A 27,038-nucleotide genomic window follows, 5' to 3' on the forward strand; every position below is an offset into this window, starting at 1 on the left:
GTAAGAGGACACTCTGGCTTTTTGAATTGCCATGTGGAGGGCTGGTGTTCCTTTAACTGTGAGGTAAGTTGAATATACTCAATTGGCTTTGTTTCTGGGTGCTTTCAGAGAGCTATAACTCTATACAGAATCTTTATTTGTGGCTGATTTTTTACCTTAAGTGTCACAGGCACTGTATACTGGCAAAATGTTTTTGGTGTTGTAATTTGGGCTTCTATCCAGCAGGTAGAGTTTAAGAGTGGTGGCCTGCAGATAGGCTATGTAGCTTTATCTTTCATCTTAGAATTCTCTAGCCTAAAAATTCTGTTTGAATTTTAGTGGCTCATAAGATAATGTCTAAACACCTGAGTTTGATCTCCACTGGTCTTATGGCTGGGCTTATATGTTCAGTCTTACTTCCTGTCACTCTTGCTGTCACATTCCAAATCTCAGACATTGTTCAACTACCACAGTTCTCTGACTATAACTTGCTTCTTCCAGCCCCTCTGCTTTTTCCTCTGCCAAAAAGAAAAAATGCTCTTCTCTTATTCAGAAAATAAATATTTAAACTACATGCCTCATTATATACATATTCTTCTTTGGAAGAGTATCCTGCTTATGTACTATCCTAGCAGGCTATACATTTTTCTATTTAGTTCCCATCACATTGTACTGCTATACAATTATCTAATTATTTGAATGCATTCTGTAAGAGTTCATGACTCCACAAAGGTGGGAACCATTATCTTCACTAATTTCAGTTGTTGAGTATAAAAGACCTGTGTATAGCACACAGCAGTTACTAAAAATTACTACTCTGTTGATACATACCTAGAATTAATTGAGCAAAACAAAGACCATTACTTTTTTTTTTAATCAAACAGCTGTTGCTACTGGACAGATCAGCTACACCTTAGTAACACGAAATAAGAATTATTAGCCTCATACAAATAGTCATGCATTGCTTAAAAATGAGAATATGTTCTGAGAATTGCATCCTCAAGCAATTTTGTCACTTTGTGAACACTGTAGAGTGACCTTACACAAACCTAGAGGGTATAGTCTACTCTACCCCTAGGCTACATGATGTAGCCTATTGCTCCTAGACTACAAGCCTATACAGCATATTACTGTACTGAATATTGTAGGCAATTGTAGCAGAATGGTATTTGTGCATCTAAACATATTTAAAGATTTTAAGAGGTACAGTAAAAATGTGGCATAATAATCTTATAAGACCACCTTTGTATGCTTGGTCCATCATTAACCAAAATGTCATTATGCAGCACATGACTGTACCAAGTTAGTAAGAAACATGAGGAAAAAAATACAGAGAAATAGGCATAAATGCACACATGTATACATGCTAAATGCAGTTAATATTCATCTTCCTTAATATTTTCTTTTTTTCAAATTTTAATAAAAGCTTTAAAAATAATATGGCATTTGATGATAAATATTTTACCTTGTTTTATACTGGCATTTCTCATAATGTCTGACAGATAGCAGTTTGGCAATGGATATGATGAAAACATTGGCCAAGGATATGGATTATCACTCTAAAAAAGAAGCAAGACAGATGACTTTAGGAAGTGGTCTAAAATAATATTGAATTTTAAAGCTATCTGAAATATCATTAACTTAAACTGGCTTTTCTTGCTCATAAATTCTGCAGTTGTTGCCCAATTAACCAAAAGTTATTTGATACTATACTTCAATATTCCAGTGGGTAATATTTAAAACAAGCTGTAACAGAAACAATATTAAATTAGTACTGAGGACAAACATATGGTAACTTGTAGCAAGCAGAATCGATAATGATACATTTACTGTGTTTTTTTTTCATAAAAGGAAAATTGTAATCTTCAAAAGAAACCTGTGATTTTTTCCACAAAACTTTTTCTTGTGCTGTCAGTCATTTCTATCTTATCTTTCCAAGAGTGACAGTCAAAGCAAGAAGGTTCTTAACAACAGTGAAAACAAATGAAAAAACTTCATGAGAAACCTATACTTGAATATTGATGGAAGAAGAGGTACTCAATGTTTCCAATAAAATAAAAAATAATTTGTCATTTAATAATAAAAGTTAAGGATCATGAAGGAGAAAGACTTGAAAGTAAAATATTCAAAGGCGCACAAGAAAAATGACAACTTTTTAATAAAACAATACCTACTCTACTACACATGCAAACAATACCTACCTACTTTAGCATTCATTACCCTTAGACATCAAAAACATTATTTTAGTTTGAAAGTATTTATTTGCGTCCTAAATATTCTCAAGTAATAAGTTCAACTCTGTGATGTAGACAGTTAAGAGGTAAAGTTTAGGGTGACTTTGAGTTGGCTATCTTGCTTCAAAATATGTCAGAAAAACACATCCCACTTCTTTTGCCCCACACTCACCTTTTCGAGTATCCTCGGAGGCAAAATCCGTTCCAATGGCCCACCAACAAGATTTATTCTAACAAGAACATGATTTCTCTCCACTGATAAGCCATCAATTATAAAGTCCCTGAAAAAATAAATATATCACCTTTGTCATCCTTTTGATTGAATATGTGTTAATTTTTAAATCAAGTCTCTGGATTGTAAAGAAAAAACGCAGAAATATTTATCAATGTATTTCTTTTTCTTTACTGCATTTAACATTTATATAGTTTTATTAAGTTTGGGGTACCTGTGCAGGATGTGCAGGTTTGTTACATAGGCAAATGAGGGCCATGGTGGTTTGATGCACAGATCATTCCATCACCCAAGTATTAAGTCCAGCATCCATGAGCTATTCTTCCTGATGCTCTCCCTCCTCCCCAGCTTCACCCTCTAACAGGCCCCAGTGTGTGTTGTTCCCTACTATATGTCCATATGTTCTCATCATTCAGCTCCCACTTACAAGTGAGAACATGGAGTATTTGGTTTTCCATTCCTATATTAATTTGCTGAGGATAATGGCCTCCAGCTCCATTCATGTCCCTGCAAAGGACATGATCCTTTCTATAGCTGCATAGTATTACATGCTGTATATGTATCACATTTTCTATCATTGATGGGCATTTGTGTTGATTCCGTGTCTTTGCTATTGTGAATAGTGCTGCAATGAACATAAGTGTGCCTGTATCTGTCTAATAGAAGGATTTATATTCTTTTGGGTATATACCCAGTAATGGGATTGCTGGGTCAAATGCTATTTCTGTCTTCAGGTCTTTGAGGAATTGCCACACTGTCTTCCACAATAGTTGAACTAATTTACACTCCCAACAGTGTAAAAGCATTCCTTTTTCTCCACAACCATGTCAGCATCTGTAGTTTTTTGACTTTTTCGTAATAGCCATTCTGACTGGTGTGAGATGATATCTCATTGTGGTTTTGATTTGCATTTCTCTAATGATCAGTGATGTTGAACTTTTTTTCACAGGTTTGTTGGCCACATGTATGTCTTCTCTTGAGAAGCATCTGTTCATGTCCTTTGCCCACTTTTTAATGGGACTGTTTGCTTTTCTCTTGTAAATTTGTTTACGTTCCTTGTACATGCTGGATATTAGGTGTTGTTAGATCTTTGTCAGATGGCCAGATTGCAAAAAGTTTTCCCTACTTCTATAGGTTGTCTGTTCACTCTGATGCTAGTTTCTTTTGCTGTGCAGAAGCTTTTTAGTTTAATTAGATCCCATTTGTCAGTTTTTGTGTTTGTTACCATTGCTTTTGGCATCTTCCTCATGAAATCTTTGCCCATGACTATGCCCTGAATGGTATTGCCTAGATTTTCTCCTAGGGTTTCTATAGTTTTGGGTCTTGGGTTTACATTGAAGTATTTAATCCATCTTGAGTTGATTTTTGTATATAGTGTAACTGAAGGAACATATCACAAAATAATAAGCACCATATATGACAAACCCACAGACAGTATCATACCTAAATGAGCAAAAGCTGTGAGCATTAGCCTTGAAAACTGGCACAAGACAAGGATGCCTTCTCTCATCACTCCTATTAAACATAGTATTGGAAATTCTAGCCAGGGCAATCATGCAAGAGAAAGAAATAAAGTGCATTCAAACAGAAAGAAAGGAAGTCAAACTGTATTTGTAGATGGCATGATCCTATATCTAGAAAGCCTCATCATCTCAGCCCAAAAGCTTCATAAGCTGATAAGCAAAGTCTCAGGATACAAAATCAACATGCAAAAATTGCTTGCATTCCTATACACCACCAACAGGCAAGCCAAGAGCCAAATTATAAATGAACTCCTGTTCACAACTGCTACAAAAAGAATAAAATACCTAGAACTACAGCTAACAAGAGAAGTGAAGGATCTCTTCAAGGTGAACTACAAGCCACTACTCAAAGAAATCAGAGATGACACAAACAAATGGAAAAACATTCCATGCTCATAATAGGAAGAATCAGTATTGAGAAAATGACCATGCCGCCCAAAGCAATTTATAGATTCAATGCTATTCATATTAAACTATATTGATATTCTTTACAGAATTAGAAAAAAAAAGTATTTTAAAATTCACATGGAACCAAAAAAGAGCTCGAATAGCCAACACAATCTTAAGCAAAAGGAACAAAGCTGGAAGCATCACACTACCTGACTTCAAACTATACTACAAGGCTACAGTAACCAAAATAGCATGGTACTGGTACAAGAACAGACACATAGACCAATGGAACAGAATAGAGAACCCAGAAATAAGGCCAAACTTCTACAACAATCTGATCTTTGGCAAACCTGACAAAAACAAGCCATGAGGAAAGGATTCTCTACTTAATAGTGCTGGGAGAACTGGCTATCTATTTGCAGAAAATTGAAACTAGACCCTCTCCTTATACCATATACAAAAGTCAATGTATTTCTTAAAATATAAAAGCTAAATTCACTTTTCATTTTAAGTTCTCTTTGCTAGACAGCAAAAAAATTGATGGAGATACAATGACATTAATTAAAGAATACTTTCCCTGATAAACATTACTGCATTTAAAGAAATGGAATTAGGACATGCATTATTTCTACAGTGACTTCAACAATCATATTTTCAGTCAAGGTTTTCTTAAGTTTTAAACCTGGTGCCTTAAACTCAAAATCTAAATGTTGCTTATGAGCAGCTTCCATACTCAGCAGCTGTTAATCTTTTCCTTCTACAAAAAACCTAGAGCATCAAGTAATATACTCCATAGTAATTTTCCAAGACCTGGCTAAGATGCAGACATACTCTTTTTTAAAATTAATTACAGACATAAAGGCAATGCCAGCTATTGAATGTGTATTTGACAACAGTCAGCCAAATTGAGGTAATGGCAAGTGTGATTTATTAATGAAAAAACTTATCAGGATATTACCATAACCTCACTTTGGAAATAATCAGAATTTATGACTATGAACTAACATAATTAAGAGGATGGAATAAAGAGTGCCTCTGCAAAGGACACAAAATCAAAAATTTTGTTCAATGGGCCATCTTACAATAGCAGCTGAATTAAAAGGCGATACGGTTTTATGGAACCATTAATAAAGTTAGGTCTTACCTAATATTTTATGTATTACATATATATATATACACGTACCACATACATACACACACACACACACACACACACACGACAAAAGCAACAGACTTGAAAGTAGCACTCTGCAAGCCCTCTCCAAACACTTCTATCATAATCTTTCTGTGATATTTACACTTTAGTTGCTTTGTATTCTGTTATTTAAATTGATTGAATTTAGAAAGCAGAAAAACATTAAACAAACTATATCAAAAATTACTATCTTAACAAAACATCTCTAAAGAAAACTGTTGTTACTGTGTTTTAATCACCCATTTTTACCTGTGGCTCTCAGAAGTCTCCAAGATATTTTCTTCTTGAGCATTTAGTAACATTTCAGATACCTGATACTGAGCCTCTAACAGGAGAAGAGTGTCCAGATCACAGCATATCACACTTAATAACCTATACAAAAAAGAAAAATAAACGTAGATTGTGTAAAGTATGTCCCAAAAGCATAATTACATCCTTGATGTCTCAAAGTAATACCTGTACATCAAAATATAAATCTAACAGAAAGTATCATTTAGTTATTTCAGATACATTTTTAATCAATTAGAATAGTAATCTCCTCTTCAAAAGTTGTTCTTACTGAGTATTTTTAAAAGATCATGGGTAATTTCCAATCTAGATTTTTTAAAATTATCTAAATCTACATAAATAGTAAATTTTCCTCTCAACTGCCACTTAATTTAAAAATTCATCAGAGAATTTTAGAAAATCCAGAAAAACTCCAAATTGCCACAATTTTTTATTCAGCAGTTAATTACCAAAGTTATGACAGAATCATCATTTTGCTGCCAATCTAGAAAATGTTCATTAGATAAAATGTCAGTGGCTAATTTTATAATTGTCAGATCAAGGTAAGAACACCTAAGCCCACTTATCTATCTTAATATTATTAAAAGATACAAGCAGAAATCATGTGTCTCCTATTATAATGCAAGAGGACACACACTGCACTGTCTATGAAGTACTCTTGCCCAGGAAACTGAACCTCAATCTAATCAATCCTATACATCTTATTATCAGTTTACAGGAAACACAGGCATTAGAGAAACATATTTAAAAACACTGCAAGGAGAAAACAGTCAACCAAATTCAGAGTTTTGAGAATCCTATATATTATTATATATATATTATTTGTTCAGAAAACAAAAAGTCTTAAAAAAAACAGAGGTGAGAAAGAAACTCTTACAAGTTAAAAAAAAAAAGAGGACCAAATGTCAAGATTTTATTTTGATCTTGATTCAAGCAAACTTTAAAAGCGCATTTTTAAATCACACAGGAAAATGTGGCAGTAATACAAGATGAGATCAGGAAAATATTGTTAATTTTGTTAGATGTAACAATGGCACAATGATGAAGGTTTTTTTGTTTTGTTTTTTAAAACATGTCCTTACTTATTAGAGATATGCACTGAATGTTTTAAATGTAAGACAGCGTATCAGCTATTTGCCTTAAAGTACTTAAGAAAAAAATGTATGTGGAGGGAGGGAGATGAAACAAGACTGGTGAAATACTGATAATTAATAAAGATGAGTGGTGGGCACATGAAAGATTATACTATTCACTACATTTTTTATATGTTTAAAAATTCTACGATTATAAAAAGTGTTCAAACAAACATAATATCATGAGAATGCTGGGGGGCTATGGTATAGTGGGTGGTTAGGTAAGGCCTCTCTGAAAGGTGGTATTTGAGGAAATAGGCAATCCAAGAAGAAACCAACCTTCCAGTAACACTGGTATATACACTTAGAAATTACCCAAAAGCATGGAGAAGGGAGAAAAACAGCATATCACAGAAATGTTTAACCACAAAATAAATTGAAGGGCAGCCAAAGGCAGTAAAAATAGGACAAATGGTGCTGGGGAAGGGAAAGAATGAGACAGGATATTGTGGCTGTCCATGATATATATATGTATTCTCTCTTGAATGCCACCACATAAGATGTGCCTTTCACCTTCCACCATGATTATGAGGCCTCCCCAGCCACGTGGAACTGTGAGTCCATTAAACCTCTTCTTCCTTTATAAACTGCCGAGTCTCAGGTATGTCTTATCAGCAGCATGAAAATAGACTAATACAGTAAATTTTGGGCTCCTCCTACCTTTAAGTCAACAGGCTAAGGAGTTACAATGTTGGCTGGGGTGACTGACCTGAACTATCAAGATGAAATCAGTGAACTACTCCACAATGGAGGTAAGGAAGAGTATGCGTGGAATACAGGAGATCCATTAGGGCGTCTGTTAGTATTACCACGCCCTGTGATTAAGGTCAATGGGAAACTACAACAGCCAAATCTAGGCAGGACTACAAATGGCTCAGACCCTTCAGGAATGAAGGTTTGGGTCACTCCACCAGGTAAAAAACCATGACCTGCTGAGGTGCTTGCTGAAGGCAAAGAGAATACAGAATGGGTAGTAGAAGAAGGTAGTCATCAATACCAGCTACGACCATGTGACCAGCTGCAGAAATGAGAACTGTAATTGTCATGAGTATTTCCTCCTTATTTTGTTAAGAACATGCTTGTGCATGTATACACTTGTACTAAGAAAATATCTTCATTTTATTTCCTTTCTCCTTTATCATGTGACGTAGAGTTATTGACTTCATATCAGCATTTAAGTGTTGTTAACTTTATGTAATAGCATTTGGGTTGGGGATTGGTGTGTTTCCTGTTGTACAAAGGATAGTTATGTTAGGTGTAATTATAATCTTTTTGTTGTCTTTATTTGAAGATTACATATGATTTCAGATGTTTATGAGCTCACATTGACAAAGGGTGGACTTGTGATAGTTAATATTGAGTGTCAACTTGATTGTATTGAAGGATGCAAAATATTGCTTCTGGGTGTGTCTGTGAGGGTGTTGCCAAATGAGATTAACATTTGAGTCAGTGGGCTAGGAAAGGCAGATCCACCCTCAATCTGGGTGAGCACAATCTAATCAGCTACCAGCGCAGCCAGAATAAAGGCAGGTAGAAGAGCGTGGAAAGACTAGACTGGTTTACTCTCCCAACCTACATCTGTCTCCCATGCTGGATACTTTTTGGCCTCCAACATCGAACTCCAAGTTCTTCAGCTTTGGGACTCAGACTGGCTTCCTTGCTCTTTGCAGGAGCAAGGCTTCCTTGCAGATGGCCTATTGTGGGATGTCACCTTGTGACTGTGTGAGTCAATACTCTTTAATGAACTCCCTTTTATATATACTTGTATCCTACTGGTTCTGTCCCTCTAGAGAACCCTAATATAAAAATAAAAGCAAAATAAATTTCTAAGAAGAAAAACAATATAAAATTCTCAAAAATGTGGAGTATAACCCAAGAGGCAATGCCTAATCCTCTGTTTTCAACAGTGGAAATGGAATACACAAGACCCCCCATATGACACCAAGAAGCAGAAGGAGCACAGTGGAACCAGAAGTCACAAAAAACTCTATTAATAATTAATTACTAGTTAGATTATAGAGACAATTACTAACAAACAGAAAACTGTCTACCTCCATATCAAGATATATGGGGGGTACCAGGGGAGGGGAGAGGATGGCCTGAAAAAGGAGCAAACACACACATACAAAATTTGGGCCTTTAGAAAAATTCCATCTAACCAGGAGCATGACCCTAGCTTCTCTAGCTTCTCTTAAGCATAAGCCTCCTACAAACAGCTGCTGTGAAAAAGCTCACATCTCTCCAAAAAGAAGTACCATACAAAGGTGCTATAAGAAAAAATAAAAAAAGAAAGATAAACAGGTAGAAGATACATACTAAAAAAAAAAAGTTGCCTTTAAATACTTAAACTGTGAACACACAATTTTCTATGAATTAAACAAGTTTGATAAAGCAGTGGTCTCCATTAAGCTCGTTGCACAAAATAAAAATCTATGAACACAGGAAAGAAACGGCAACCAGAAAAAGTAAAACATGAGCTGGCAGAGCTAAGGAATGAAATAGAAGAACAAAACTGTCATAGAAATGAAAGTATAATTGCAAACAGTAAAAAAGAAAACCGATACTGTTAAGAAGATAATAACAAATATAAGGAACAGAATGACAAAAATGTGAAAAATATAATGGAAATAAGGAGTTTAAATTATTGATTTCTTGAAGAGAGAACTGAAATAATCTAACATGATATATCTTTAAAGATATTAGTCAAGAAATTCTCCCCAGGAGAAAAAAAGTCATCAATCTAAGTACATAAACTGTACAGTATGTCCCAGAGTAAACTGAATCAAAAGAGTCAGCACAGAGACAGAATCTGGTAAAGTTAAGCTTAACAAGTAACAAAGAACCATTGGGGTATGCAGGCAAAACGACCAAGTTACTACAAGAGTGGGGTGAGGGACACGGAAGGAGGGGAAATCAAATTGTTCCAGACATAGCTGCAGCAACATTCAATACCAGAACAGTAGGACAAAACTGGAAGGAAGTCTAACATGATTAGATATTAGAACACTAGGACAAAACTGGAAGGAGGTCTAACATGATTAGATATTAAAACATATTACAAACCATAGGAATTTAAACAGCTTTAATGACAAAGCAAAAGAAAGTCAAGACATAGACTCTAATACATACAGGAATTTTAAATTATATTAAGAGTAAAGAGACCAGGCATAGTGAATCATGCCTGTAATCCCAGCATTTTGGGAGGCTGAAGCAGACAGATCACTTGAGTCCAGGAATTCGAGGCCAGCCTGGGCAACATGGCAAAACCTGTCTCTATTAAAAATACAAAAAATTAGCTGCTCATGGTGGCACACAACCATAGGTCCCAGCTATCAGAGAGGCTGAGGTGGGAGAATCACCTGAGCCCAGGGGGTCGAGGCTGCAGTGAGCTGTGATTACACCACTGTACTCTAGCCTGAGTGACAGACCCTGTCAAAAAAAAAAGAAAAAAAAAAAAAGCGATAAGATTTCCTGGTGAACAAATTATGATGTAGAGTAAAAGGAGAAAAAAATCAAGAATGACTCTTGGGTGTTTAGTTTGAACAATAGAGAGGATCATGTTATCATCAACCCATATATATAAGGCTGTAAGTTAAGAAGGTTTAGGGAGACCCTTTTCTTTCTTTAGGCTACTAAACCACTGAATAGATAATGAAAATGACTGTCAGTGGATCTTGAGTTAAGATTTGAAAAGAGAGGTCTACAGTATCTGGATGTACAATGAGGTGATCCAAAGCGAATTGGGGCAACTTTATGAGTAAATACATACCTGGACTGAATTCTGCTAATTAGGGAATGAGTAAATCTAAAATAACAAATGACGTAAGACTTAAAATCTTACAAGTACTAGAAATAATGTAAAGCTTAGCAAATTTAATCCAGCAGTAAATTAAAATAGTACCATACTGTGACCAAGCACAGTTCATTCCAGGGATAAAAAGAGAGTTTAATATTAAAGTATCTCCTGATGTAATTTATGACATCAATATGTAACAGAAGACAGCCATACAATCATCAGACCAGATGCTTAAAAGCTCTTTAAGATTCAACATCTACTCTCTATTCCTTGTCCTCCAAAAAATTCTGAGTAAATTAAACAAAGGTTACCTCTTTAATTTGATTTTTTAAAAGACAAATCTATCTCAATAGAAGATCTAAAAGCATAAACAGGAAAAGCATTCCCATTAAAGTCATCAGGAAGGCAAAACTGCCCATTATTTTTAACATTGTTCTAGAAATTCAAGTTAATGCAAAAAGACAAGAATAAAATAAAGAGGCATGCTACGTAAAAGGAGATAGAATGTTCATTATTAGAAGACAATAAAACTATTCGTGAATCCATCTCCTAATGACATAAATTTCAATTTACTTAGAAAAACATTGGTTGAATACCTACTAAGTGGCTACTACTGTTTTAAATGTTGAGAATTTGCCAATAAACACACACACACATACATACAAATATCCCAGTCCTTATGGAACTCTAAATAGTAGAGGAAGGGAACAATGAACAAAATTAAAAATTAAACAACAAAGTAATGGATACAACTAAAACAAGAAAGTGAAAAACGAGTTTTAACAAGGAGTGAAAAAAATATATCACTGTATGTAATTTTAAATAAGGTGGTCAGGAAAGAGCTCACTAAGAAGGTGATAACCTTCTTAGGAAACACGTAAAAGTAATAAGGAAGCAAGCCATATAGCTATTGGGGGAAAAGGTGTTCCAGGTACAGTAAATAGCTTCAGCCAAATACCTAAGGTGAGAGAATTTCTAACCTGTTTGAACAGGAAGGGGGCCAATATAGCTGAAGTGGAATAAGAGAGGAAGAAGTACACATTGAGCATCCCAAAATCCAAAATCCAAAATGCTTCAAAATCCCAAATGTTTTGAGCACCAACATGATGCCACAAGTGGACAATTCCACACCATGTTATGGATCACGGTCACAACACAATCAAAATGCACAACACACAGTTTATTTGGCATCCCTACTGCTCAATGTACATTACCTGTTTTTTTCTCCTCCGAGATGGAGTTTCACTCTTGTCACCCAGGCTGGAGTGCAGTGGCGTGATCTTGGCTCACTGCAACCTCCACCTCCCAGGTTTAAGCAATTCTCCTGCCTCAGCCTCTGGAGTAGCTGGGAATACAGGCATGTGCCACCACACCCAGCTAACTTCTGTATTTTTAGTAGAGACGGGGTTTCACCATCTTGGCCAGGCTGATCTCAAACTCCTGACCTCGTGATCCGCCCACCCGCCTCGGCCTCCCAAAGTGCTGGGATTACAGGTGTGAGCCACCACACCCGGCCCAAGGTACAGTAACCTTTTAATCAAAACACAGCATCATAGGTGGAGACTGAAAGCCTACAGTTTTATGTTCAACAGCTAAGAAAGGTGTTCTGGTGATGCTACTGTGCTGCCAGTTATCCTGAATATGTCATTTTTTTTTACTGTATAAATGGTATGTCACATTTTTTAGAGTTAAATATTATGTGTGAATAAGTGTAAGGAAATGATTGCTTATCAGTAGCTGATATAGTTTGGATACGTGTCCCTGCCCATATCTCATGTCAAATTGTGATCCACAATGTTAGAGGTGGGGCTTGGTGGGAGGTGACTGGGTCATACAGGTGAATTTCTCAATGGTTTAGCACCATCCCCTTGGTGCTGTTCTCATGATAGTGAGTGAGTTCTCGTGCTAGTGAATGAGTTCTCATGAGATCTGGTTGATTAAAAGTCTGTAGCACCTTCCCTCTTGCTCCTGCTCCTGCCGTGTAGGACGCTTGCTTCTCCTTTGCCTTCCACCATAATTGGACGCTTCCTGAGGTCTCCCCAGAAGCAGAAGCTGCTATGCTTCTTGTATAGTCTGCAGAACTATGAGCCAATTAAACCTCTTTTGTTTATAAATTACCCAATCTCAGGTATTACTTTATAGCAATGTAAGAATGGACTAATACAGTAGCATACAAATTTAGAGTCAGGAAAGATGGTGACAGCAGGCAACCACAGATTGCCCACGTTGGTGGCTGAGATACTGACACCTTTGCTTTCTAATGGTTCAATGTACATGAACTTCGTTTCATGTACAAAATTATTTTAAAATATTGTATAAAATTACATTCAAGCTTTGTGTATAAGGTTTATATGAAACATAAATGTATTTCATGTTTAGATTTGGGCCCTACCCCCAAGATATCAAACTATGTATATGCAAGTATTTCAAAATCTGCAATCTGAAATACTTCTGATCCCAAGCATTTCAGATAAGGGATACTCAACTTGTATTAGGAGATGAGGTCAAAATAATACTAGGTAGGTGTATTAGTCCCTTTTCACACTCCTGATAAAGACATACCCAAGACTGGGTAATTTATAAAGGAAAGAGGTTTAATGGACTCACAGTTCCACATGCCTGGGGAAGCCTCACAATCATGGCAGAAGGTGGAAGGCACATCTTACACGGCAGCAGGGAAGGGAAGAAGTGCCAGCAGGGGAAATGCCAGACGCTTTATAAAACCATCACATCTCATGAGAACTCACTATCTTGAGAACAGTATGGGGGAAACCGTGCCCATGATTCAATTATCTCTGCCTGGCCCTGCCCTTGACATGTGGGGATTATTACAATTCAACATGAGATTTGGGTGGGGACAGAGAGCCTAACCACATCAGTAGGGGTCCTGATCACATAGTCATCCATTGTGATGACTCTGGATTTTTTTATGGTGACATGAGAAATCACTGGGGATGTTTTCATACTGATGATATGAAAAACTTTGTGAGTACAGGACTGAGATTACCTGATTTGTGTTTTAATGGGATCACTCCAGCTGCTATGCACGTAATAGGCTAAAATTAGCCAGGAGCAGACAAAAAAGAAACCAGTTAAAAAGCTATAGCAATAATTTAGATAAGATAGTGGCTTAAAATATCCTAAGGGTATTCTTAGGATTTCTGGACTGAAAGAATGGCTCTGCATTGTCCAGATTCTTAGCGTAGCCCCCAAGATCCCCACATCCTGCTGCTCATGTTCTTGTGTGATCCCCTTTTCCTGAGTGTAGGAAGGTCCTATGATATGTCTCTAACCAGTGGAGTATGGTATAGGTGATACAAAGGATGTGATTACAAGATTACATTCCATAAGACTGTAGCGCTCTTCTTGTTGGGTGTCTCCTGTGCTAGGAGTTGAGGGCAACTTTCAATAGATAGCTGTAAGAAAGGACCTCCAGCCTAGCAAGAAAACAAAGCCTTCTTAGCTAGCAAGAAAACAAAGCCTTCAGTCCTAAATCTGTAAAGAACTAAACTCAGCCAACAACCTGTGTGAGTTACGAAGCAGATCTTTCTTGAGTTTCACATGAGACCACGGCCACAGCCAACATCTTGATTTCAGCCTTGTGAGACTGTGAACAGAGGAACCAGCTAAGGTGTGCCTAGACAAAAACTGAGATAGTAAATAGGTGTTGCTTTAAATAACAAAGTTTATAGAAATTTTTTAATAGAGCAATAAAACATAATATAAACTCCAACTTTAACACCTAAGCAATTAAAAGTATGATAATACTATTTGGTTGATAAGGAGAAAACAACTGGAAATGGCAGGGGGTATATATACAAACATACATACATATATATACACACACACTATATATATATATATATTTACTTTACATATAAATATATATATTCCTTTTATATATGGAGACAAAAACATATATATATATAGAGAGAGAGAGAGTGTGTGTGATATATACAGTGTGTGTGTGAGTGTGTGCATGTGTGTGAAAATCACATAGGTGGCCTGTAAAAAAAAAAAAAAAAGTACAAAAAATAAAACTCCAATAAATTTACTTATAACATACCAGCAATAACCAATGAAGCATGACCATGGAAGAAGAGACCCCATTAGCAATAGCAAAAAATACAACAGATGATAATAAAACAAATGATAATAATAGACAATATAATATTACAGATAATACACAATATAAAAAGGACAGGATCTATATGAAGAAAGCTGCAATGTACGACTAAAAAATGTGAAGGGTTCAATAAATAAAGACAAAGCACCTACTAGGATGAGAATGTTAAATATTTTAAAGATGTGCATTCTCGACTAACTTTATTTATAAATTTAAATAAACATTATGTAATAATTTAATCAAAACTGTACAAAATATTTGTGCAGAATGTAACAAAATACCTGCACTAATAATCTAAAAGAATCTAACAGACACTTATCACTACTTATCAAGTGCTTACCATGTTCTAAATTTGGGAGAGTTGTAGTGTATTTAGTTTCATGAAAACTTGGTAAGAAACATACAGCTTTTGCCCCCATATATAAAAGAAACAGAGGCACAGAGAGGTTAAGGACCTTCCCTAACATCAGTCTTGCAATGTGGTTCCAGTGTCCATGCTCTTAACTGCTCACTGATATTGTCACACACTATAATATACACTGGGGAACGTACTATCAAGCTAAAAAAATTAAATCCACGAAAGATATATGAGACTTCTACATAGAAAACTATAAAATTTTAATGAGAGTAATTAAAGAACACCTAATTAAACAGAGATATATGCCATGTTTACAGATTGGAAAACGGTATTATGCAGATGTCAATTCATCCACCATTGATCTCTAGACTCAATACAATGATAATTAAAATCTCAGCGAGTTGGTTTATGTGATAAGCTGATTCTGGAATTTATATGGAAAGAAAAGGACTAAAAATAGCTGAGAAATGTTTGAAAAGACCAAAGCAAGAAGAATTGCTCTATCAGTTATTTTAACGTATTACAAAGTTATAGTAATTAAAATGAAGTTCAAAAAGTAACAAAATTAAAATATACTGTTTAGTCAGACACACAGACCAACGGAACAGAATGAAGAACCCAGAAATAAATCTACACACTTACAGCCAACTCCTTTGTGACAAAGTTTCCAAGAACATACAGTGGGGAAGAAACACTCTCTAATAAATGGTGCTGGGAAAACTGAATATTCATATGTAGAAGAATGAAACTAGATCTTTCACCACATGCAAAAGTAAAGGATTAAAGACCTAAATGTAAGACCTGAAACTATGAAACTACTAGGAGAAAACACTGGGGAAACACTACAGGACATTGGTCCAGGGAAAGATTTTTTGGGTAAGCCCTCAAAAGCAAAGGGGACAATGCAAACATAAGACAAATGAGATTACATCAAGCTAAAAAGCTTCTGTACAGTAAAGAAAACAATGGACAAACTGAAGAGACAACCTGCTGAACGTGAGAAGATATTTGTAAACTATCCATAAAACAAAAATTTCATAAGCAGAATATATCAGGAATTCAAACAATTCAGTAACAAATAATGATAATAATAATAATAATCCAATTTAAAAATAGGCAAAAGATATAAACAGATATTTCTCAAAAGAAGATATACAAATGGCCAAGAGGTATATGAAAAAATGCTTAACATCACTAATCACCAGGGAAATGCACATCAAAACCCAAACAAGATAACATTTCACTTCAGTTAGAATGGCTATTATCAAAAAGACAAAAAATAACAAGTGCTGGTGAGGATGCAGAGAAAGGGGAATATTCATACACTATTGGTGGGAATGCAAAGTAGAACAGCCATTAGGGAAAAGAGTATGGAGGTTCCCCAAAAACTAAAAATATAACTACCATATTGATATGGTTTGAATCTGTGTCCCCACCCAAATCTCATGTTAAATTGTAATCCCCATTTTTGGAGGAGAGCTTGGTGGGAGGTGATTGGATCATGGGGGCAGATTCCTCCCCTTCCTCTTCCCATAATAGTGAGTTCTCATGAGATCTAGTTGTTTAAAAGTGTGTGGCACCTCCCACTTCTCTCTCTTCCTCCTGCTTCAGCCACGTAAGATGTGCCTGCTTCCCCTTTGCCTTCTGCCATGATTGCAGATTTCCTGAGGCCTCTTCAACCATCCTTCCTGTACAGTCTGCAGAACCGTAAGCCAATGAAACCTCTTTTCTTTATGAATTACCCAGTCTCAGGTATTTCTTTATAGCAGTGTGAGAACAGACTAATAAACATATTCAGCAATCCCACTGCTGGTATATATCCAAAGAAGAGGAAATCAGTATATCAAAGAATTATCTGCACTTCCATGTTTACTGCAGCACTATTCACAATGACCAAGATATGGAATCAGCCTAAGTGTCCATCAACAAATAAATAAAGAAAATGTAATACATTTACAAAATGGAATATTATTCAGCCATCAAAAAGAATGCAGTCCTCTCATTTGCAACAACATGGATGGAACTGGACATCATTATGTTAAGTGAAATAAACCAGGCACAAAAAGGCAAATATCACACGTTCTTACATGTGGGAGTTTAAAAAGTAGATTTCATGGAAGTAGGGAGTAAAATGGTTGTTCACAATTACTCTGATTTGATTACTAAACATTGTATACATGGATCAAAATATCACACATATCCCCAAAATGTGTACAACTATGACATACAAATGTAAAAACCCAAAAATATATACACTGTCTAGGAATATATGACTAGGTAGCAAAATACATATGAGTAAACCAAAGAAGTAAACATCATAAAAGTCAAAATAATTGTTACCATTAGAGGGAAGGGACAAAGTCATGACTAACAAATGCAAATAGTACTTGCAAATTCTCTGTTTACTTGATTGAGATTTCATGAGTATTTATTTTATAACAATTTGTTAAGTTGTATGTTTATATTTTATCAAATATTTATATTTGTACTATTTCATTAAAAACTAAAGTATTATGCTAGGGTAGGTAATGAGAAAAGTATATATTATATTGACAAGAAGTCAAAATGGGTATGCAACAAATGAACAAATTCAGAATACTAATAAAATTGCATACTTCCATGATTATGTATAAAGATTCCTGCAAGACTTGATATCAGCTAAATGCCATTTGGTACTCAATTATGTAATCATCTAATAAACAGACTTAATGGCTCATTAATTATACCAGCATATTTGTATAAGCTAGCAGTCAGACTAAACATAGAAGGAAACAGCACTTGAGTAACAGAATTTATCATTTTGCCTAACCATAATATTAAGGCTAGGTTTACAAAGTGAATAGAAGTAAACGGGTTATGCTATATCCATCAATCTAGCAAAATGACCAGAAAAATATGTCTGAAAACATTCCTATTATTAGAATTATAAGCAAGAATTTGTCAGGTTTTATTTTTGTTGGCCCCAATCCGAGTTTCCCAATTATGAAAAAAAATCAGGTATGTATTTCACATATAAAGCAGGCTGAAAAAAAAAGTCAACAATTATCCGTGTTAAATCCAAATTAACAGGTAAATGGATACAAGTTTTAATGGTATATTTTTAGATTTTTTAAATGAAAAATATAAAGTATTAAAAATCATTTAAAGTAAATTTATGTAAAGATATCAACAGTATATTAACAGGGAAATTTCAGAAAACAGAAAGAGACAGACAGTGTGTGTGTGTGTGTGTGTGTGTGTGTGTAAATACACCAGAGCATCTCTGTGTATGTGTCTCTTAGGACACAGTTAGAAAAATAGACTAATTCCGTCTATGCCACACAAAAACCCTCTTAGAGCAGGCATTATTAAGTTACTTTCATCAAGATTTAGAGACGTTTCTGTACACCAAAGGAAAGACAGAAAATTCTTAGCTGTTCCTTTATTCCTTATTTCATACAATGCTAAGTAGTGTGCAACTATTATTCCACTATTATAATTTTAAGGCTCTCAGAGGCTCCAAAAGTCTAGTACCCTTGAGGATATGGGATGTTCTTTGAAGATAATAAAGACATAACAGTTTGTTTGCTTGCGGCAAAGCTTTAGAGGCACAGCAGGTGGCTAGAGGTGGGAGGTATCTAGACTCTTTTAGTAAGTCTAGGAAAGCATTTGTACACTTGAGGTGATATTCAGTCAAGTGTCTTGCCTCCCTTGAGTCAGGTTTATCAACTTTCTCACTTCACCTCAGGTATTGAAGGCCAAGTCCTCATTTCTATTAGGCATCTTGTGCTACACATAAGTATGATCTTACACAAATAATTTTCAGAGAAACCTATCATCATTACATCTTCTCTTCCCTTTTTGTAGTAAGTGAATTAAACCTTCTGTGAAGAAATACAGAAATCCCTAAAATATATTACATAAATAGAATGGTCAAAATTTATGAACTGTATGTATACCCATTGGAAAGAAAAAACATAGTACAAGATGTCAATGGAGAGTTGCAGAATTTCTCCAACAGTCTTCTCACAGCAATAAAAAACTACCCATACGATTTTATGGCTACTATCAAAACCCTCTGAAATACTAAACACAGACAATACACACTGTGCTTCAGGGAACAAACTTCCCACATACATCAGAGAAGCTGGAAGTATTGCTCAATCTGCCCAATGTTCTTAGGTTTCCTTAAGCTTTACAATAGTGTATCTGCTCATTACATGTAACAAAAGACATCATCAAGATAAAAATTTCTTCACAAGAGTGAATCAACACAGTCTCTATGACTGAGAAGACACTGCTGACTTGGCCAAATGTGAATGTCAGAAACAGGGTACTTTCACCTGGCATGGACAACATATCTTTATCATTTTATCAAAATTTGGTCTAGGGTAGCCTTGATTGTCCTACCAAGCCAGAGGTCATGATGAAAAACTACTTCATTGATGATATAATATTAACTGGACTTAGGTGGGCAGGAAGTAGCTGGTACTCCATATGCTTTAGTAAAACAAGAATTCCAGAGGGTAAGTAATCCATAAAAATTGAGAGGCTTGCTGTCTCAGTAAAGTTTCTGAGTTCTAGTAGCTTAGAATCACCTGTAAAATGCATGACAAATTGCTACATCTCACATTAATTACTACCAAGAAAATGGCATAATGCATGATTTTAGCCTCTTCCAATTTTGGAAGCAACTTCTCTAATATTTGGGTGTACTGCTCAGAACTACTTATGACATCACCTATAATTCTGTCAACTTTATGACCTACAGCAAAAACAAATAAAAAAACAAAACAAAAACAAAAAACAAAACTCATGCAGCCTCCAAGTTCAGAGAGTTTATCACTTGGGCCTTTACTCCAGCAGGTTCAATGCTGGTCATGGTTTCAATGACAGATTGGATAGCACAGGAACTTCCGACAAGGTGCAATACGAGATCACACACAGATTTCTAGGATTTTGGAGTAAATCTATGTTCCCTTTGTTAAATAACTATTCTTATTTTGTGATCCTCAATTTGATAAACATAATTTTGAGCTCCCACCGTCGTGGCCACTTTGCACATAATCCCATTCCAGCAAGCACTAGGGCAGCTGAGGAAAGAGGCCGACCTATCCATGAAAGGATTATTTTGCCTCCTTTGCAAGAAGAGGAAGCCCTAAAGAACATTCACAAGTCAAAATTATTCCCTCAACCTGTATGTATTCTCAGAGGACCATCCATATACTTTTTTCCACCAATCTTCTCATACTATTCTGTAAGGTTTTTTATTCTGAGCCCCTGACCATCTAGCCCAACCATTAGCAATGGTCCATAAATCTATACAAATCAGTACCTGAAGTCTCATCTGTCTCCAAAGTAAATGAGTAGATATGCTACTTCAAAATTTTCCCTCTTTGAAAAGTAGTCCAATTCTAGCATGTACTAATATATGATACAACCCATAAATCAGATTTAGTAACCGTTTTTCTTCCCTGGTCACCTAGTTAGAGAAAATTTCCCATGAGCCAGAGGTGTACGTTGTGAATGTGAGTCATATGCTCATACAATTCACTTGTGTTATCAGGGCTAATTTAAGCTTATCTTACAAATGCCACTTTCACTTGATGGTGGAGTGCTATCGTGCACATATAAACTATATTTTAGAAAGTCATATAGTGCACAATGCCAGATTGGTTGCCAAATTTGTATAGGAAATATCTGTGAGTTGAACAATATGGATTCCCTCATCACAGATGATCTGACTACAGCTGTTACTGAACATCCAGACTGCCATAGGCAGAGACCAACCCTGGACTCAGAAGATAGTAAATAACCCTGGGGATACCAACAAGCTACCTAGTGGCAGGGTGATTACATTAAAAATGCCTTCTTACACCATACACAAAACTTCACATCCTTGGCTACTATGCTTTTCTATCAAACATTATCTTACTACGGACTTTCTAGGGGTGATGGCATCCATAAAACACTGTTTCTGACCAAGAAACTAGTTTAATAATAAAAAAAAGTAAGGCACTGAGCAAATATTCACTGGTCTTATGATGTACCTGAGCTCCCCGAAGCAGATGATCATAGATATTGGTGGAATGGCATGTCGAAAACTCAGTAGGATATCATGTAGGACACAACACCTTGGAAAACTGAGGTGCTGTCCCACGAAATGCTCTGAACTAGAAACCAATATATGATGTTATTTCTCTTATACCTATAATATATGAGTCTATGAACTAAAGAGTAGAAGGGAAAATGATTTTATTTGGTTTTCTAACCCTTTAACTCTGTGAAGGGTGGCGAGAAAGTTGATGGTTTTGAGATCTTATTCCAAACTAGAGTACTTCTACTAGAACTGAAAAGTTAAACTTTGCTCTAACCTTTGAAGCTTCTCATATTCCTGAATCAATAGCAGAATAAGTTAACTGCATTGGCTAGAGGAATTTATCATGATTATCAATGAAAGGAAGACTGCTCCTCTGCAATGGAGGCAGAGGTAAATAAAGCCTGGTGTCCCAGGGATCCTCTGTAGCACCTACTAGTACTGCCATATCTAGTGGTAAAAAATTGATGGAAGACTAATGCAAACCAATACAGACAAGACGACAAAGGGCTCAAGAATCTCAATAACAAAGCTTTAGATATAAAAAAAACTTAGATATAGATAATATATAGCATCCTAACCAGCTGGGGTTGTTTCAATTACAAGAGAGAACAGAATGGGTAGAAGGGGAAAAGTTATAAATACCCACTAAAGCCATGTGTCCACTTATAGAGACAAAGACTGTACTGACTAACCATATTTTAAACTTTGCTCTGTTAAGTAAGCATTTATATATTAAAAAGGAAATTTATAATTTCCTTTTTCTGCATCTCTCCCCTGCTTTATGTAGGGTGTTGATTTTGTAATTTAGTTTATAGGTTAAAGAATATGAAGATATGACTAGAACTACAGTAACAAAGAAGAAAAATCACCAAATAAATACCGATGGGACTCTAGACTTCCATGTTAGGGAAGAGGGTAAGGCCATTTTTGTTGTGGAAGGAAAATTATACTGTATTAGCTGAAAGAATGTTACTGCTATTACTGTTGATTAAAACTTTAATGCTCTGAGGTTTAAATGACTCAAAATATTCAAAGAGCTTAGAATGGTCCTGCCAACAGTAAGCACTGTTGTAACTATTAGATATTAGTACTGAATTATTATATTTGATAATAACAATCTTGGGATAAATTACCTCTAGATATAAAGAAAAACTAAGCAAATGAGAAATAGGAATAAATGATTCCTTACTAATTCTAGAAAAAACAAATTGGGGAAGGAAATAAAATATAATCACAATATATCTTTGAATTGGCAGTGAGTAACATTTAACCATTTTCAGCACAGTATCCCTTCTCTCAGGGGCACTTGGTATCTCTGATTCATTATTTTTCAGAAGGCAAAACCCTCCAATGTTCTGCTGAAGCAGGAGAAAAACAGTCACTCTGCTAAATGGCGTAGGAATGCGGGAAATCTGAAAGCATAACTGAGTCTTATAATTGGAACTAGTCTTATTATTGAAAGGGTTAGATTTTCACCTAATCCTCTACTTTCATCTGCATTCTCAGTAGTGCCCTTAATTCTAGTACTTCTGGAATGTTGTAACATGCAAATAAGTAGCTTCGGAGTTTTCCCTACTGCCAGCTTGGGTTTTAGCTTTCCTGGCCTAATAAATCAGTTACAACTTGTCCATTGGTTTTTCAGCTCCTGAAATTATATTGTGGAAGCCTCCATCCCATTCCCACCTTGAAAAACTTCCTCCCACACATCTTTCCCTACTGAGAAGGTGGCTCCATGAAAACAAGGGAGTAAACCAAGATAGGTAATTGGATCCCAGGTAACAGGGGATCTAACCCACAAGAGAGAAAAGAAATTCCCAGGATGATGATGAAGGGAAATCCCATGAAGGCTGATGCTCAGGGCCAAAAAAAAAAAAAAAAAAAAAAAGAATCCTCCAGTACAAAGTGGAACAAAAGAATGTGATAAAAGAAAAAAAAAATAGATTATCTGATGCCCTTTAGCTGGTTGAGAGTTTATGTTTTCACAAATATGAATAGGATATTGTCTCTGCCCTTAAGAATGTGAAAGCCTTGTAGTTATAAAACATAATTGTAAAGAATGATTGTGGGGCACCTTGACATATATTTTGTGAAGCAGTACAATATATGGGTTAGGTATTACATTCTTTGGAACCGGTCTACCTGGATTCAAATACCAACTATACCAACTACCAGTTTTGTCACATTAATTGAATGGCTTAACTTCTCTGTGTCCCAGTTGAATCATTTGTCTCAAAAAACAAAACAAAACAAAGGAGATATTAAGAGTACCTACTTCATAAGTTTGTTCTGAAATTGAGTGACTTAAATATAAAACCAATACAAATACCTGAGACATAATGAGCACTATATTAGTATTATGCAGTAGCAGAGGTTAGCAGTATATTTTTAGGATAGTCTAGGGATATATTACTAATACGTACATTGAAAATAAAGTAAATGTAAAATATTATGTAATTATTAACTCCAAGGAAAGTAAAGTTTTAGGAAAAAAGATACATAGTCATAACATACTACTTAAACTACCAATAAATAATATTTATACAGACATTATAATGGAAGCTTTTAATAGAAATTTAATCAAAAATATGACAAAACTATAGAACAGAGAGAGAAGGAGAGTCAATGAAATCTAAGTCCTAAGCTTCTAAATCCCTAAAGATAAGAGATGAAAGCTGAAAGTTAAAAAAATCAAGATAGTGTAAGCGTGTTATTTTTAAAACCTGGAGATGAAACGTCCCCCCAACAAAAACAAAACAAAATAAGGAATTAAAAGTGGCAGCCTCTGAGGAGTGGAACTTGGGAGTACAGTAGAATGAGTAGGGGATTACTCTTCATTCTTAAAAGCCTTCCCATACCTTTTGACTTTTTAAACTATGTACAATTATTACTTCAATAAAAATAAAAAGTAGTGGTTAGTAGATATCACACAGACCATGAACTATTATCTTCTCTAGCTGCTCTGCCAAAAAGATAAACATGGGCTCTGGGCTGGAAGTGGAAAGGAACTGAAGCCACACAGAATCTGGACCTTTATTTGGCCTTTGCTCCAATAGATAAAACAAAAACAAACATATTTGTTTTCTAAGCTCTAAATCGTCTTTTGTTTTTAATTATTTTCACCTTATTAAATTTTATCTCTAATGTAACAAAACCAAATTAATATGATTTAATTGTCATAAAGAAAAATATTTGAGGTAAATAAGTTATTTTTTTTTAAGAAACAAATGCCAATTTGACATCCTAAAGAAGTTTATCTTGTTTACATTAAAAGCCTGAAATAAAATTCCTTCTGGGTAAAAGATTTCAGTTTAAGCATAGGAAACTGGCATTTTTGACACCCCAAAATGGAAGACTCAGGAACAAATCACAGCATACACAATCAGAACTTCAGGGCAAAGAATTATAACCAGGGTCAGTCCAGAGCCCTGAGACTCACAGGATTTCCATGCTGAACATTAAGACTGACACAGTGAGTCTAACTGAGCATTTCCAACAGATAACATATTGTTACATAATATTACTATTGTATTTAATATAATTTTATATTTAAATATTAAATATTATAGTTAATATTAATGTTCATTATATTGACCCTATAAATGTTTATATGTTATGTCTATATATTATAAAATGCAAATATACTAACTAAAGACTTCTTATGCACTAGAAAAAAAAATGCTTGTAACATGTTTGATTCTAGAGCCCCAAGTAGTTTACAGACATCTAATTTATCATCATAACACTATACACAGCTGCATAGCATGTCAGCATTACCCAGGAGACATCAATATATATTTGAATATGCACCAAAAAGCACAACTAGCATAACCTAGTTATAATCAAAAGAGCAGTCTAAGGACAAGATATACATACACCAGCTCACACTAACCATACTGTGAGCCCTCCCTGGGGTTTTCCCTTCAGTCCTGAAGAGACTGCTAGGCCCAGAACATATGCCCTAAGTAAGCCAGGACACTAAGAATTTTGCACTTGATCCTCATGTCCAATTATGGAATTATGGATGAGATACATTGTTTTGCTTCAGATACTAAGGGGCATTCCCAACTAAATGCTCATTTTAGTATGAAAACGGGCATTTAGCATCACTGCAAAGAGGTAGATTTTACAATACCATACACTATATAATTTCTTTCTTTCTCCTAGCCCAATACACACACACACACACACACACACACACACACACACACACACGACCCTCTCCGTCCCCCACCACCCTCCTTCCCTCTCCTTCCCAACTTCCCCGCAAGCATCCTGCTCTTTTTCTCACCTGACCTCCCTCCTTGCCTCCCCACCAGTTCCAACCTCCCTCCTTCCCCCTCCACCTCATCGTTTCCTCATTCCCCCTCCACCTCATCCTTTCTTCCTAGTCTCCCATGCTCCCTCCTCCTCCTCTCCCTGCCCCCCACCGTTCTTCCCTCTGTCTTCCTTCCCAACTCTCCTCTGCACACACACCCCTTCCCCCCACACACATCCACTCTCTCTACCCCCCTACACACCCACTCTCTCTACCTCCACCCCACATCTACCTACTCTCCCTTCCCTCCTCACTATCGTCCTCCAGGCTCTAATTTTATTTCTGGAAATGAAAATCAGTGTCTCCTTTATGTTAAATGTCTATTTGAACTATCTGGAGGAATAAAATAAACTGTAAGATGAGGGACTAGCCTTTTCATCTGTTTTGGGACATATTTTGGATATGGTGAATCCTCTAGGAGTTTACTTAAAACCCAAACCAAATCTCGCCAGAAACATGATAACTCTCTGTTCTTAATTACTATAAACTTTCTGTGTTGCTGTTAAAATATTATCACATCATTAATGTGTGGAGGCGGGCATTTGTCTGGGGTAATGAATGATTCTATGAAGTTTAGTCTTAGCTTTCTATCATTTCCACTTGAAAGAATTCCAAACATGTTCTTGGTTTATCTCACAACTACAGTCATAAGCCCCTTCTATTTATCCTGCCACTTTCTCCTAGTACTAATTTAATATATACAGGGAAGAAAAACATTTCTTTTCTATTAACAGTCTAAATAATTCCATGTATACATCACCATAAATTATACTTTCACAAACTCTAAGCAAATACAATGTGTGTATGCATATATATATATATGCATATATATGTATATGTGTTTGGTTAAGATACATATGCATGTGTGGATATGTAATATACATTTACATGTACATATATACATATATTTGGATATATACACATATCTACATATATGGAAATTTTTGTTATATACATGCATGCACACCCATGTGCACACATATGTATTTTACTTAACCAAACACATTTCATTCCCCCAACATAAAAGTTTTCCTTCTGATTGGCACACACAAAAGTAGCAGAAATGTAAATCCCAATCCTTTTCTGTCGGCTATCCAAACCAAGAGAAGAATATAAATTACATACAGTAACCACACTCTCAAATATGAAGCTTTCAATTTTTATTTTTTTATTTTTTACTTTTTACTATACTTTAAGTTTCAGGAAGCTTTCAATATTCAATACACATACAACCACATCTGGAGAAGAGAAATAGGGAGCAGGGTCAGCTTGCCAATAAAATTGTGTAAGAGCTGCAAAGAATGAGCGGAGACTATAGGAGGCCTGCTCACTTACTCTATGTACCAAATTCAGATCTGTGTTTTAGAAAACGTTCTGGATTGCCTGCAGT

At 35.6% G+C, this 27,038-nt stretch overlaps 1 protein-coding gene across 3 annotated transcripts in view; it reads right to left on the reverse strand.

Moving 5' to 3' along the window:
- The window catches only part of TBC1D32 (TBC1 domain family member 32), a 270,320-nt gene that overhangs the window by 92,225 nt on the left and 151,057 nt on the right, over nucleotides 1-27,038 (reverse strand). For all 3 annotated transcript variants that reach the window (XM_063620893.1, XM_055262795.2, XM_063620888.1), the window contains 3 exons: nucleotides 5,803-5,925; nucleotides 2,386-2,494; nucleotides 1,445-1,538 (listed from right to left, as the gene is read on the reverse strand). In XM_063620893.1, the coding sequence (XP_063476963.1) occupies nucleotides 1,445-1,538; nucleotides 2,386-2,494; nucleotides 5,803-5,925 (326 nt within the window). The remainder of the gene's footprint in view (nucleotides 1-1,444; nucleotides 1,539-2,385; nucleotides 2,495-5,802; nucleotides 5,926-27,038) is intronic.

This window comes from Symphalangus syndactylus, chromosome 2 (assembly GCF_028878055.3).
Source record: "Symphalangus syndactylus isolate Jambi chromosome 2, NHGRI_mSymSyn1-v2.1_pri, whole genome shotgun sequence".
Taxonomy (NCBI): Eukaryota; Metazoa; Chordata; class Mammalia; order Primates; family Hylobatidae; genus Symphalangus; species Symphalangus syndactylus.